This window comes from Cupressus sempervirens, chromosome 11 (assembly GCF_028749045.1).
Source record: "Cupressus sempervirens isolate cs-2001-9-10 chromosome 11, ASM2874904v1, whole genome shotgun sequence".
NCBI lineage: Eukaryota > Viridiplantae > Streptophyta > Pinopsida > Cupressales > Cupressaceae > Cupressus > Cupressus sempervirens.
In genome coordinates, this window is record NC_143128.1 from 65,840,962 (window position 1) to 65,855,221 (window position 14,260).

The 14,260-nt window shown below is 37.0% G+C and overlaps 1 protein-coding gene across 2 annotated transcripts; it reads left to right on the forward strand.

Annotated features, from left to right (window-relative positions):
• The first annotated feature begins 1,653 nt into the window (after positions 1 to 1,653).
• On the forward strand, positions 1,654 to 13,172 carry LOC149528268 (serine/threonine-protein kinase-like protein CCR1). 2 transcript variants are annotated; one of them, XM_089809558.1, is made up of 2 exons: positions 1,654 to 4,427; positions 12,952 to 13,172. In XM_089809558.1, the coding sequence occupies exon 1, from the start codon at positions 1,781 to 1,783 to the stop codon at positions 4,292 to 4,294; it is 2,514 nt and encodes an 837-aa protein (XP_089665684.1). In that variant the 5' UTR covers positions 1,654 to 1,780; the 3' UTR covers positions 4,295 to 4,427; positions 12,952 to 13,172. The 2 variants fall into 2 exon arrangements, with proteins under 2 accessions (XP_089665684.1, XP_089665683.1); XM_089809557.1 differs by lacking the exon at positions 12,952 to 13,172 and adding an exon at positions 5,644 to 6,382.
• The last annotated feature ends 1,088 nt before the right edge of the window (positions 13,173 to 14,260 follow it).

The window sequence follows — 14,260 nt, forward strand, 5'->3', positions numbered from 1 at the left end:
ATATGTTATTTTGTGATTTGCAATGCAATTACAAATTCTATTAGACAAGTTCACATTCCTTTAGGTGACTATTCTTTTTTCATAGTCCCATAAGTTGTGCAAGAAGAATTCTTAAGTTATGGAGCAACTTCAACAAATCAAGGATCAAGTTATACAAATTGAGTATGATCACATGTATGCTCACAATAAATTTGTAACAATGTATTCAAGTTATGAAAAACGTGTATACCTTGCTTTTGGAATATCTATGGCCATAGGGTTTGGTATGTAATCTTTCTTGCTTAATTTCAAAATAAAAAATATTGAGCATTTTTTTCAATGCTTAACCAATGTAGTTCCCAAAAATGAGATATCTAGGAATAGCTCACATAATTTAACATAGAATCAAAAACTAAATAAATTGAGCAAATTTTGAATTAATAATAGATATTGTATTAATGTAAGCAAATTTCCACAATTCATGATAGCACAATATTTGTATAGGTATGATTATGTTGCAATATTTTTACCATCAAATATTGCAAAACAATCATAAGATATTGCATTCTTGATAATTTCCATTTCATACCATTTTACTGAAATAAAATTATAAAATTGAAATTAATTTTAAATTAATTTATTATATTATAAGTACTAGATAATATATTCTCACATAGAATTGGAATCAGTTTAAAGTTTAGTTATTCCATTCGAAAAAAAGTTTTATTGCAATATTATGGAATTATAAGAACTCCGCGTCTTATGAACTCATAATGTTACAGTCATGATTGTTTTTCAACAAAAAGGGGGAGATTCTCAATTTCCAATTATTTCCATGTGATTTAGCTACCTTGGATACCTAACAGAGTCTGGACCGTCGAAAGGATATGAAATATTCCCACGCAAATTTACAACGTACAGGGATTTGGCAATATATTCTCGTTTCCCGATCATTTTGACAACTAATCATAGAAACCCTATAAATTTCAACTAAATTTACAAAATCTCAACAATTCTGCTGAATAAATTCACCTACGAATGAGAATTGAGTAGCTTAACCTGTACCCACTAACCAGGAATATTCAATTTCACTTTGGTATATCCATGAACATGTACTATGCTGAAACCTTTTTAAATTTTACCACGGTAATGGATGGCTGCATCAAACATGTACTATGCTGAAACCTTTTTAAATTTTACCACGGTAATGGATGGCTTCATCAAACCTCAATATTCTTGTCAGTTAATTTGTAAGGGGAAGTGAACAGGAATGGATCTGCGCCTTACACGTCAGGAAACATCACGTCTGACGAATTTATCTTAAAAACTTCACTTTATTGACAAAGTGATAAGGAATTCAAGTTTACAAAAACAATTGACTGCCTCCATGATATATTCTAATCCATACCAACTCATTGACTAAATCAAGCGATTGTTTGACTACCAGCATATATTTATCTTCGGAGAAAGGGAATGTGGTCTTGACACCGTAGTAGTAACACACTAGCAGCTGGCAATGGCCCAGCAGGTGGGTCACATAAAATTCACAATTCTTGGGAGGTCAAAAATGGTTTGTTCAATGCAGTCAAGAAGCCTAGGATGAGCGTACATTGCAGTTTGGTAGGGACCATGAAAAGGAATAGACCATAGAAGCGGAAGGAGAAGGATTTGCCCAAAATGGCCACTATTTTAAGAAATAAGCCCATATGATCCTCGATTTCACTGCATCTTTGTCTTTATAGAATACCCACTAGCGCGGTTTGGGCTGCTTGGGCTCTGCTCTTTGCAACTGGCTTGGTGGATGTTTGGGCTGTCTGGGTTGTTCGGCATTCATTGGGGTATCGGTTATTTTTCCTGTAACGTCACTGCCCAATATGCCATTTTTGCTTCCTTCCAAATGCCTACGCACTCTGAGCAATCCCAATGCCATGGCCTATCAGGGCAATCGACCCTACCGTGTATCAAGTTTTGGTGCATAACAGCATTGATCTTGATCTCTTGTCTGCTGAATGGAGCTAATGGGTATGGTTCCATGGCTTCCATAACAGCATCGTTTGGAGAAGAAGGTTTGTTTTGCGCCATTGCAGCCAATGGGAAACAGCAAGTCATGTGTTGGGGTAAGAACAGTAGTTCGGCAGCTACAGATGCCACTTCAGGACCATCTCTGGCTGGTCTGTCGGGAGGAAGAGAATTCATCTGTGGACTCAAGGTCGGCACGTCGTATCCTATGTGCTGGAGGAGCAACCAAACAGGTACCAATCTTGTCCCTTTGAGAAACCAAAATAGGAGGTATTCGCACATTGCATCAGGGCAAAGCCATGTATGTGGTATTAGAGACAGTTTGGATGAATACTCTGGTATGGTAGACTGTTGGTCTTTGCAAGAAAAATCACCTAAAACGTCGTCCTCTTCGGCGTCGTTCACCCCACCTTCCAATCTCTCCATGACATCCCTTGTTGCAGGGGATGACTTTACATGTGGATTGAACCAAGAGGGGATGGCAGTCTGTTGGGGTTCATCATCTAACAATATAACTATCCCTCCTCAAGACAAATTTGAGAGCCTTGTCTCTGGGAGCAACCATGTGTGTGGTATCTTGGAGAAAACCGCACATGTCAAATGCTGGGGAGAGTCGATGAATCAGGTTATCCCTTATGAGGATACTAGTTACATGGCCCTAGCAGGAGGTGCAAATCATTCGTGTGGAATCCGCCTAGATAATCATGCAGTAGAGTGCTGGGGAAGCTTCAATCAGTCTTCCATTCCCAGAGGAGTGGGATTTCTTGCCATAGCGGCCTCCAATGTTGTGACATGTGGTATTAGGGAAGAGAATTTGATAGTGGATTGCTGGGGCAGTGGATCAGATTATGACCCGCCTTTACAGCTTTGCAGTCCTGGATTATGCAGTAGTCAGCCCTGCCTGGTAAATCATTTTCTCTTCAACGTGAGTGTTCTTGGGTTGCCAGATTTGATGACGGTATGTCCAAACAACGAAGAACATATCTGTTCCCATTGTGCAGAGGACTGCCCGAGTGGGTTTTTCCTCTCCAATCCTTGCACTCAGACTTCTGATCGTGTCTGCACACCTTGTTCACTTTGCCAAAACAGCTCTTGTGAAGCTGTATGCGCAGATGGTTCGCATGGACCTTTCTCTGCATACCCACCATTGAATTCACAACAGCAACAACAGCCGAATCTTGTACAGCAAAAGCAGACGAATATGAGCCTCGCAAAAATTCTAGGAGTATCAATTTCAGGTGTGTTTCTTTTAGCATTTATTGTATGCTTTGTTCCTTGTTTAATCAGGAGAAAAAAGGGGCAAAGACAATGGCTTTTTGGCAAACGGCAACTGGGCACTGAAAACCAGCAAAATCATAATTCTCAAACATCTTCAACTGCAATTACAGCTCCGTGGCTTACAGCCAATGATTTGATCCGTATGCAAGCTTTCCGTCTTGCAGAACTTCGGGATGCTACAAATGGATTTAAAGAGTTTAATGAATTGGGTAGAGGAAGCTATGGATTTGTATACAAGGCCGTTCTTCCTGATGGTCGACAGGTTGCTGTGAAAAGAGCAAATGCAGCAAGGAGAATTCATAGCAACAGTCGTGATTTTGAAGCAGAACTTGAAGTTTTATGCAAACTTCGCCATGGCAATCTGGTTAACTTGTTGGGCTATTGCGAAGAGATGGGCGAAAGGCTTCTTGTATATGAATTCATGCCACATGGAACCCTTCACGAGCATTTGCACGGAGGCCTCTCTCCTCTCAGCTGGAATTTGAGATTGAAAATCTCTATACAAGCAGCACGGGGAATTGAATACCTTCATAAAGATGCATTGCCTCCAGTTGTCCATAGAGATATTAAGCCCTCCAATATTCTTTTGGATGCAGAATGGGGAGCTCGAGTTGCAGATTTTGGGTTAGCAATATCTGGAGACAAAGGTCTCCCATCTCCTATGCACGAAGGTGATGCTGTATATATTGATCCAGATTATTATAAATCTCAGAGTTTTACAGAGAAGAGCGATGTATACAGCTTTGGTGTTGTTTTGCTTGAGATACTCAGTGGGAGAAAGGCATATGATACAAGCTTTAAACCACCCAACATTGTGGAATGGGCAGTACCCCTGATTAGCAAGGGTAAATCATCGGACATTCTAGACCGTATTGTGGATCTGCCAAGAAACATAGAGCCTTTGTTACGAATGGCTGATATTGCAGAACTCTCTGTTAGGATTGATCCAAATGAAAGACCAACCATGTCAGATGTGGCTGCATGGTTAGAACAATTGTCCAGGAATATCTCATGGTAAAATCAATCAATCCTGTCAGTTTTTGAGCTTTCCTCGGAGTTTGAAGGTCCTATCTTTGAGATCATTTTCCTCCATACTTCAAAAGCAATAGCAGATGGGGTGTTTACATTTAAAATTCAGTTTCCGTTACCTGGTATTGTCATTCACCCACTCTCTCCTTTACCAGACTTTGTGCCAAAAAGTGTGCTTTGCTTTTCACCAGTCTTATTGTGTAGAGTTTGATTTTTGAATTCTTTCTTCTTCACAAATTAAATGGACCGCACTGTTCTTGGAGCAGTTTTCCAGGCCAAGAGCAGTAAGCTGTTTATTGTAATTTTTGAGTTTGCGAGAGAAACTGACAAATTATGTCATTTGTACTAAAATGGTACACCTTGTATGAGTTCTGTGCATTTTGTCCATTTGAATTTATATAGAATGCATCTTTTTATAACATATAACTAGAGTTTCTGTTCATGTGATTTGTAGATTAGTAAATTTGAAGCACACTGGGAATAGCACTCTGATAATTTGCAAACTCTTCCTCATAACAAATACTGACTCTCTCACGTTCATCTTCTGCTAGTTGTCTCCCAAGTGAACACATTTAGACTCCCTCACATGTAACTTTATCCAACCAAGAAGAAGTCCACACTAACTGCCTATTTTTTTTTCTAGTAGAGGTTATTGGCCAAATTCCATGCTCTGCCTGATGCTTGTACTTGGATATTTAAACCTCGAACGACAGACACTGTATATTTTGTTCAATGTTTTTCTTTTCTTTATCTCGATCCTTGGTTGTGTGGTCCCCATGTTGAAGCTTACAGGGGGGATTCTGTATTGTTTATTTTATATATTGATCATATTTTGTAATCCTGGACTATAGATATATATGTGTATATATCTTGATATATACAAACTTCTTTATCTCAATCTTTCCTAATGTGCCAATGTATCTCTTCTCACTTTTTTGAAAATCATTTATGAGGTGAATGTTCCTTGTATAAGTATTTTCTTTCCTTCTTATAAGTGCCTTACTTATCATGTCTTCCTAAGTTTCAACCATTTTTTATTTTCCTTATGCATTCTATAATTGTAGTTACCGCAAAGATGATGAAAATGTCTCCATTTATCTTGCCAAGACTTTTTGCTGCGAGTGTATTTCTTCATCATATCATTTCTGGGCTTTTAGTTTCTTATGCATTTAATTTTTCTTATGCATTCTACATCCAACTTTTAATTTTCTTATGCATTCTATCATTCTATTTAATACAGGGATAACGAAAATGTGAATTTATTTATGATGCCAAAATTTGTCTCTGTAAGTGCAATTCTTCATCATTTCATTTTCTGAGACTAATTTTGTACTGCAGTCAAGGAAAAAGCCTCCTTTTGGCCTCTTGAGCACTCAATACGTATACCAGCTATTGATGCAGGAGCATCCTGCTTGCCTGTGCTAGAGTGGGAGCATTGAAACATGGTACAGACATTTAGTGAACGAGTAGTGTGATGTCAGATTCTACAACTGTAGCCAATATCCTATGCACGGGACTTGTAACAGAAGAGAAAGTAAAACAGGAGGTGGCAGCCAGGTCATCTAGAAAAGAGAAGAATTCGTCCATTGAATAGGGAGGAAGACTGAAATCTAATAAATGATGGAAGAGCATTTGTTTTAACTTTTTTCTTGGAATGACTGCAGATTATAATTAGTATATAGTATATACATTATTTATGGAGGGAAAATGAAGTAACAGAAAAGGAGAGAGGAGGTTGCTTAGGGGCATAGTATGGGAATAGGCTTGGTGTGGGTCAGTAAAGAGGCTTCACAAAGGCTATGATATTTTTTTATCCAGAGAGAGATGCCAATGATGATACAAACTTAATGAGTAATTGTGAAATCAAATAGAGGGCAAAGAGTCTCTGCATTGGTAAATGCCGTTTGTGTTGAGTTTTATGTTTGCAGCTGGAGGCATGTATGTTTCTTTCATACTGCATCAGTTATCTGCAATGGCATACCATAGGCCCATGTTTGAGTTTCTCATACTAGGCTTATGGTCATCATAAACATGAGAGTTAAAAGGATAATGAAAATGTGACTATTTATCTCGCCAATTTTTTTTGATGCAAGTGCGATTCTTCATCATTTCATTTTTTGAGACTTTTTGTAATGCAGTCAAGAATTGGTTTTTACTTTTCCTCTGCAGAGCAATCAAAATGTACAACAGCTATCTGCAATGGCATACCCATGCCCATGTTTAAGTTTCTCAAACTAGTCTTCTGGTTGTCCCATGTTTAAGTTTCTCACACTAGTTTTTTGGTTGTCAAAAACACAAGTAAACTATGTTTTTCAATGCTTTCTCATGATAAACATCATTCGTTTTCTATGTATTTTATTGAGCAATACTGATCGTCAAGGTCTGAGTTATTCCCATGCTCAGAAAGGGGTTCATACCCAAGAGTGTAAAATTTGAATAAGATAAAATTAAATGGAAAGTAAGTGCCCTAGTTTGCTTCCACAGTGATGTTTCATATGCCAAATCGGCATCTGATTTGGTTTTGTATTGTCCCTATTTTTTGCGTTCTCTTGCTTTGGAGTTGGCTCTAACCTTCTAGGTGTTCGTTAGCCTTATCAGAGTGGTCATTTGATGTTACTAGTGAGTGCAGATGATCTAGAGGACTAAGAAGACACTTTTCAAAGTTATTGCCAACTTCTGGCATGTTTTCCAAGATTCTTGGAAAGAGCGTCTAATTATAGAAAGTCCCCTGGTCAGGTCTGATAATGATAACCAAGTGAGTAAAGTGCCTGGAATAATTAAATATTTAAATAAACCACTTTTTGGAAATATAAGGCTTAACTAAATTATAAATTGATTTTATATTGCACTTTTGTAAAAGTTCATTGGCTGACTATAAAAGAAGGCTGAGGTTTCATTTGTTACACACAGAAGAATCAGAGCTTGTTTATATTATCCACAGAGATTCAAATATATATTTTTATGGCCAAACTCTTGCTAGCATGATGAAAACAGAAAAACTTCAATGGTTTCTTGGAGCCAAGGACAAAAATTCTCTGTTTTCATTAAAGCAGTTACACAAGGGGATCAGTAAGGTGCTGAAGATTTGAGCGGGGATGAAAGTCCTTTCTTGGTAAATATTTAGAGGTGAATCCAGACAGTGTTTGTGTTTGTGATTAAAAAGATCTACAGTTTTTGCTTTGGATTTCAAGATGGAGTTCATAAATATGTGAGGTGTTCAAGGGAAGACAAAATTTAGTGGGTTTGGATTCTTGGAATGAATGGACAGTATCCTCAATTCTTCCTTTGCTGGATGGCTCATTTAATATTGAATATTGCTTGGTGTAAGAGACTTTGCTCCTATCTTAGCGTGGACCTTTACAGGGTCAAAATGGAATGTTCAGTGCTTGAACAGAGAGGGTATAGGACGCTATAGTAAATTTGATTAAGTTTTAACTCGGCAAGGGAGTATTGCATGGTGTGAGCTGTTGAGGAGATTAAACGTTGAGGTTAAGACCTTGTCTGAAAGGTGTGGAGATTCTTAAGCTAGGTGTGACAAAATCAAAGCAGATTGATTGACTTATGAGCAGATTGTAGTCTGAAGCCTCTATACTGGATAGTGAAAATTCTGTTATGACTCCATGTATGCAAACAAGGTCTGACTTTCCTTGATCCTTTCTTGCACTCAAGTCTAGAATTAACGCTCTGATTTTATTGCTTGCTTGGTGCATGTCTTGCAAGTACTTTGTTGATGCTTGTAAGCTGCCCTTGGTGTTGTAATAACCCCCATGCCTTCAAAAAATTATCTTTACTTGGCATCGTCATGTCAAACTTGCATTATTGAAGTCTTCAATCTAAACCATGTGGCCCGATGAATGACAGCTACTCCTTAACCTCGAGCATCTTTATTTCCCTGCAAAACAACTAAACCTTTGTCATAGATACATTCTTTTACACTTGTTTCCCAAATTGCAAGACAAAATTACTTCACATCCTTATGATATTCCAAATGTAAGTCAAATCCTACTATTTAAGATCAAGGATAGACTATATGAGATTATGTATGAAAGATCTGAAACTTCCTATTATCCTTCACCCAATTCCTATCCTAGATTCCCTAAAGAAACTGCCCTTTATATCTAATTTTAATCTTGACTTCAGATTTGCTCAGTCCAAGACATAAATCAGAATTCAATTTCCCTTTCTGAAATTAAGTTTTGGCCTTACCATTGTAAATCTCGATTTTTCATTAAACCTGATTGGAATCCTGTGAAATCTGGATTATCTCAAATGTAAAATTCACATTCTCAACTTGTAGTTTCAAAGTCTCTAGATCTCCAGACCTCAACTTGCTTCAGCTTGCATTGAATGTTAATCAAATGTAGGATTTCCAGCACTCCCTCTGATTTTCACACTCTTTCATCTGCTCTGGTCTTGGCAATCTGCTTGAACTGAGTTGCATTGTTTTGGTGTTTAACAAAATGAAACGTTTTTGTCTTTCATATGCATATAATATATTCACTGCAACCAAAAGGCAATTCCTATTAAATTTGTCCCATGAAGCTGCTTGAATTAATTGTTTGCGCCAGTTACTCATTAAATTGAAGGCCTCTACATTTGAATTTAAAGCCCTGCGATCATATTTAGGTCTTCATATTTGAACTCAGGGGTATAGCTTTGGAGATATGACCACACGTCTGGCAATAAGGGCCCGGATTTAGGCCTGCAAGTTTTAAAATTAAGGCCACGGTTGTTAAATTTTGGCCTACACACCTTGATATTGGGGTAGAAATGAACCATACGCTTCATTGATAGGGCATGTTTAATCCTTTAAGGCCACACGCTACATAATTAGCCCCGTGAATTAGGACTTAGGCCCACATTTTGGTAAGTCTCAGATTTAGGGGAGGTCTCATAAGTTATATAACTCTGACCTGCATTGGATTTACGCTCCCTATGGGCCATATGCTTATATTTAAGTCTTACGCTAAAGCCTAGGATGCCAGTTTGAGTCTGGTTCCAAGGTCAGGTAAAAAGGACTAGTTCATTGGTATGACACAATTTTGGAAAGGGGTTTGGGTTTGTGAGTACAAAAACATGTGAAAATTATGCTTATATACAAATTTATGCAATCTAAAAAGCATGAGTTAAGATTAGAATGTCACATAACATCATAAAAACATTTAAACAATAAAAACACTTGTAAATATGGCATCATGAATCATGATCATACTATCATATACTCCAAGTTCAGCTTCAAAGATTCAAAACATTAAAATTAAATAATAACATCAGCTCAAGTATCATTATTTGAAGTTCAACTAATGGATTTAAAATTTATTGATATTATTCATCTTCATCTTCTTCTTCTTTTTCATTGGCATTAGTTGACTCACAAATAGAGCCAAGGCCAATGGGATCAGCTCCACTAATAATAGAATTGGCCTCAATATCTTCAAATTCATCAACTGCAAGCCGAAAGTGGAAGCATCCAAGTCCGCAAACTCTATGTTTATATCCCATCTCTTCATCACCCCTTCATTGTAGTTTTTACTCTTGTATGAGAGAAGATGCAAGTTGTAATACACAAATACCAAGTTCTCCACTATTTTTGATTGCAACCTATTGTGCTATTGCTGAGTGGATTAAATAATATGTGCTCCAATTTCATTTTGATGCTAATGAGCTAGCAAACTATAAAGACAAGACAAAGTAAGCAATTAAAATTAAATTATTAATCTTATAAAATAAAAATTACTAGCAATTTATGAAGCCAAAGTAAACTAATGTTTTTACAATAAAACTTATGATATAACTTTGATTGCAGGGGGGGCTGCAATGCTTGGAATGTTTGGTCATGGAGGTACCACCAACTATGAGCATCCTTCCTAAATCGATGACAGAGAGAATCCTTGCTTAGATCTTTTGGATTCACAAACTCTATGAACTCATTTGTAATCAAATCTCACATATCATCATGATGAAAGAGTCTTGAAATGCTGCCTTGTATTTATTAGACACTTCTAAATCTCTAGAGGGTGGCAGCCTTCCTGGTAGATCAGTATTGTCAATGCTATAGTATTTGGACGTCAATGCATAGGTAAGCAAATGTAGAGGAGTTGTCATTTTCTTTCATCATTTACAATATTTGCACGCAATTCCTTGAGAAGGTCTCTTGGGGATCTTTTTCATTTAAAATTTGCTTGATTCTTCTCAAGCATTGACCCTATGCCATCATAGATCTCTCCAAGGCAAGACCAATGCTTATATGTAGTGTACCTAAACATGCTCATAAGGGGTTCAGTGAACTTCATGAGATATCCTACATGTTCCCACCATGAGTCATACAATGCCCTTTGCTTTATTTTGGTTGCCCTCTTATTGTTTCTTTGCCTGCATATGGCCCAATTTTTGCTGACTACCATATCATAAAGGGCCTTTTCACTTGCACAAGTCGTCTCAAGACGATTAAATTTGATGCAAAATGAGTGTTAGCAACCTCTCACATAAATAGGAGAAAAAAATACAACTATTAGATACATACTTTAAGAAAGAATACACATTACGCAATCACAATATGAAAATCAGAAATCATAAGATTCTAATTTTATTTTTAAAATTAAATTGCTAACTAGAGTTCAAGTTCACTTACCTTCAATAGCTCCAAACATTAGAAATTTCTGAATATTCCCAGAGTCATGTGGTGACTTGTTATGAACATTTGGATGTCCTTAGCTTCTGCATGTATCACTTTGATCCACCCAATTTTATTCCCAAGCTTTTGTAGCATAAGATTGAGTGAATGGATTGTACAAGGTGTCCAAAAGATATGCTAACAATGCTCTTCAACCAACAAACCAACAACTCTACAGTTATTTGCATTGTTCGTTATGATTTGGACAATGTTTTTAGCACCTACTTGTTCAATGGAAGAAATGAGAATATTGGCAATAATTGGCCCATCTTTTACTTGCCCCTCATAATTTGCAAATTTCAAAAACATTACTCCTTTAGGGGACACCGCCAAGACATTGATCAAGGGACGATCGCACACCTTTCCACCCATCTTAAACAATTGATACCCTTGTCTCAATCCATGAATCTTCTACAGGCTTCAATTGATCATCAATCCCTTTGACCTCTTGATCTAATAAGGCACCTAATAAGGCAGTCCATACTCTCTCATAACCAAGGCCCTTATACCCTCTTGGAGCTCCATTAGCACTTTTTAACATCTTCAAATATGGAGAGCAAACAAAACTAAGAGGTAGCCTATTTGCAAACAAGCATCTTGCCACATCAATGTCGATAATTTCCCCACTTTGATTTTGAAATGCAATTTCTAGTGGTCCCTTTCTTTTGTTTGTAAGGGGCGCTTCACTTTTAGTATCAAGGCTAGTTGGGGTAGTAGAAAAGGGGTGGTCGTCTATCACAACATTTGTAGAGGGGGGTTGCATTTCTGTTGATTTTTTTATTTTTCTGCTAATGATTTTATTTTGTCTATGTTGTTTCTCTTCTGTTGCCTCATGCTTCACAATATGTTTTAATACTGTTGCATTTGGTATAGGTGTACCTTCTTTTTCCAGGCCATGTCTTGACTCTTCATCTAGGGTATCCACACAATGGTGAGCAACACGAAAATATGAACTATTCTTTTCTACATCACGACACCATCATTTTCAATAGAATGCCCCACCTCCTGGAAGGGGTCTTACAATATCAACATACTTCCACAAAGGAGAATCAAAATGAGGCTGTTTTCTTTGTTCAATATTGCCTACTGAGGAAGAGGTCAATGCCATTGTAGTTCTTTTTCCTATGGCAAGAAATTTTATACTTGTTCAATATAATGACAAACTTTGGAAAAAAGTGACAGATCGTATAGACAATATAAGAGAAATGAAAAATAAAATAAAAAACTTAAACAAAAACGAAAATCAAATGGAAGAAGAGCTTACCTCATCCACTTGTTTTAAGCTTGCAAAGGTGTAGGAATGAGGCACAAACACTTGAAGAAGGTCCACAAATCAATCTTCTAACTCTTTCCACAACCACCTATTTGCACACCACAAATGAGAATGAGAAGCTAATATAAGCCTTTCAAATCCACTTTTTAGGGTTGTGGATGTCAAGATATCAAAAAATTAGAAAAAAACCAACTTAAGGACCATTTGCAGGCCCTAGTTTGAGCATGGCTTAATCCAAATTGGTTCAGTTTGCCCCGATCCTGTTCTCCTTTGGCTTGCTTTGAATTGGGCAGCTGTGGATTGAGCACTGGCCGGACCCACAGAAGGACTGAACTAGGACCATGGCCTAGTTTGAACTTGGGTTGGTTCGGAGGGCCAAACAACTGAACCAGGCATCCTAGGCTAAAGCTTTAAGACCACATGCCACTATAGAGTAGGGTTGTTACGTCCCAATTTTCGACCTAATTAAAAATGTTCATATAGCCATTGAGGTTCACATGAAGTCAGTTGATAGTTAAATTTGTTATAATCCTGTGAAATGGTAAGATGGTTAGTCGTTATAATTTCATATGAAGATAACATGCTAGTTGATAATTTATCATGAATTTATGGAATTGAAAATGTGGTTAGTTGCTATGAATATTTATGATTGATAACTTGTTATGGTAATGTGATTTAACTATGGAGAATTTCCTTGTAGGGAGCACGTCAAAGGGGTAGAAGCATTGCCAGAAAGGAATTGGGCATGGAGGGGCACTACCATCATTGAGCAAATAGGTACAAGCCTTGAACCACCAGGGCTCAGGATAACGACTGGGCAAGCAAAAGTGTATGTTGCACGACCATGATTAACTTGTTCAATTACATGTTATTTAATAGTAAAAGTCTAAAAGAGATTACTAAGCATGAATTGGAAATTGAGCGGGTTTGTACCTTCGTTATTGTGTTGTTGGTTGGAACCTTCTAATGTGTAATCATGTCTTATCATGATACCTACATATCTATACATGTACATACATGTATATGTGTACATATGTAAACCAACTTTATATATATAAAGACATATATGCATACTTGATATTTGGCGTATACGTAAGAAATATATGGTTGGAAATTACACATGTATGCATATATGCATACATACATATATAGGTATCTATAGATACCATGATGCTATATACTAAGACATTATTATTCCTTTCACCTTTGATTTGGGGTCTTGATTATTATTTTGTTTGCCTTGAGCGGCTCTCTATGTTTCTTTCTTCTTTCATAGGGCTTATTACTGGGAAGATAATAAGTTAAATATTTGATTCAGTGGCTTCAATTTCTTGGAGCATTGGCTTTGTAACTCTCCGCCACCTACTTCTTGATAACTAATGGAGCACACGAGAGTTATATACAGTTTCCGCTGCCTTTAATTTTGGCTCTCGAAAGTTCAGTTTAAAACTCGTAGCTTATTCTGATTTTGTGACTTTGTTGCATTGTGTTTGAGCTTTGCTTGCAAGGGCTGAAGATTCATATCTGCACTGGTGTAAATATTAACTGCTGTCAATAATGCTAAGGTCACCATCATGTATAACTATTGGCATCTTGCATATTGTTGTTGTAAACAGAAATAGATACGAACCAACAAGTGTACAAAGATTTTATGCGGTATCTGTATGTCATGAAATATGTTTAATCAATCCCCCTTATATGTTCTTAACTTGTGGGTAGTTGAAAAGATATATTTCCACGATGGTATGATTCTTTGATGCATACTGGCCATAACCCAAAGGCCAAGGGCTTTTTGATTTTGAAAGCACATAAGTTGTTCTTCTTTTTCTTTTGTTGGAGATTCTCAGGTGATATTACCAATACATCCCCACATCTTCATTGGTGAGGGACATCTTTTTAATTGTTTTTCAAGCATTGTAAATGCGTAACTTGTATGTTGCATGCATAAATATTTTAATATAAGGCATAAGCTCTGATTCTTTCTTTTATTTTTGATCTTGTATGATAAC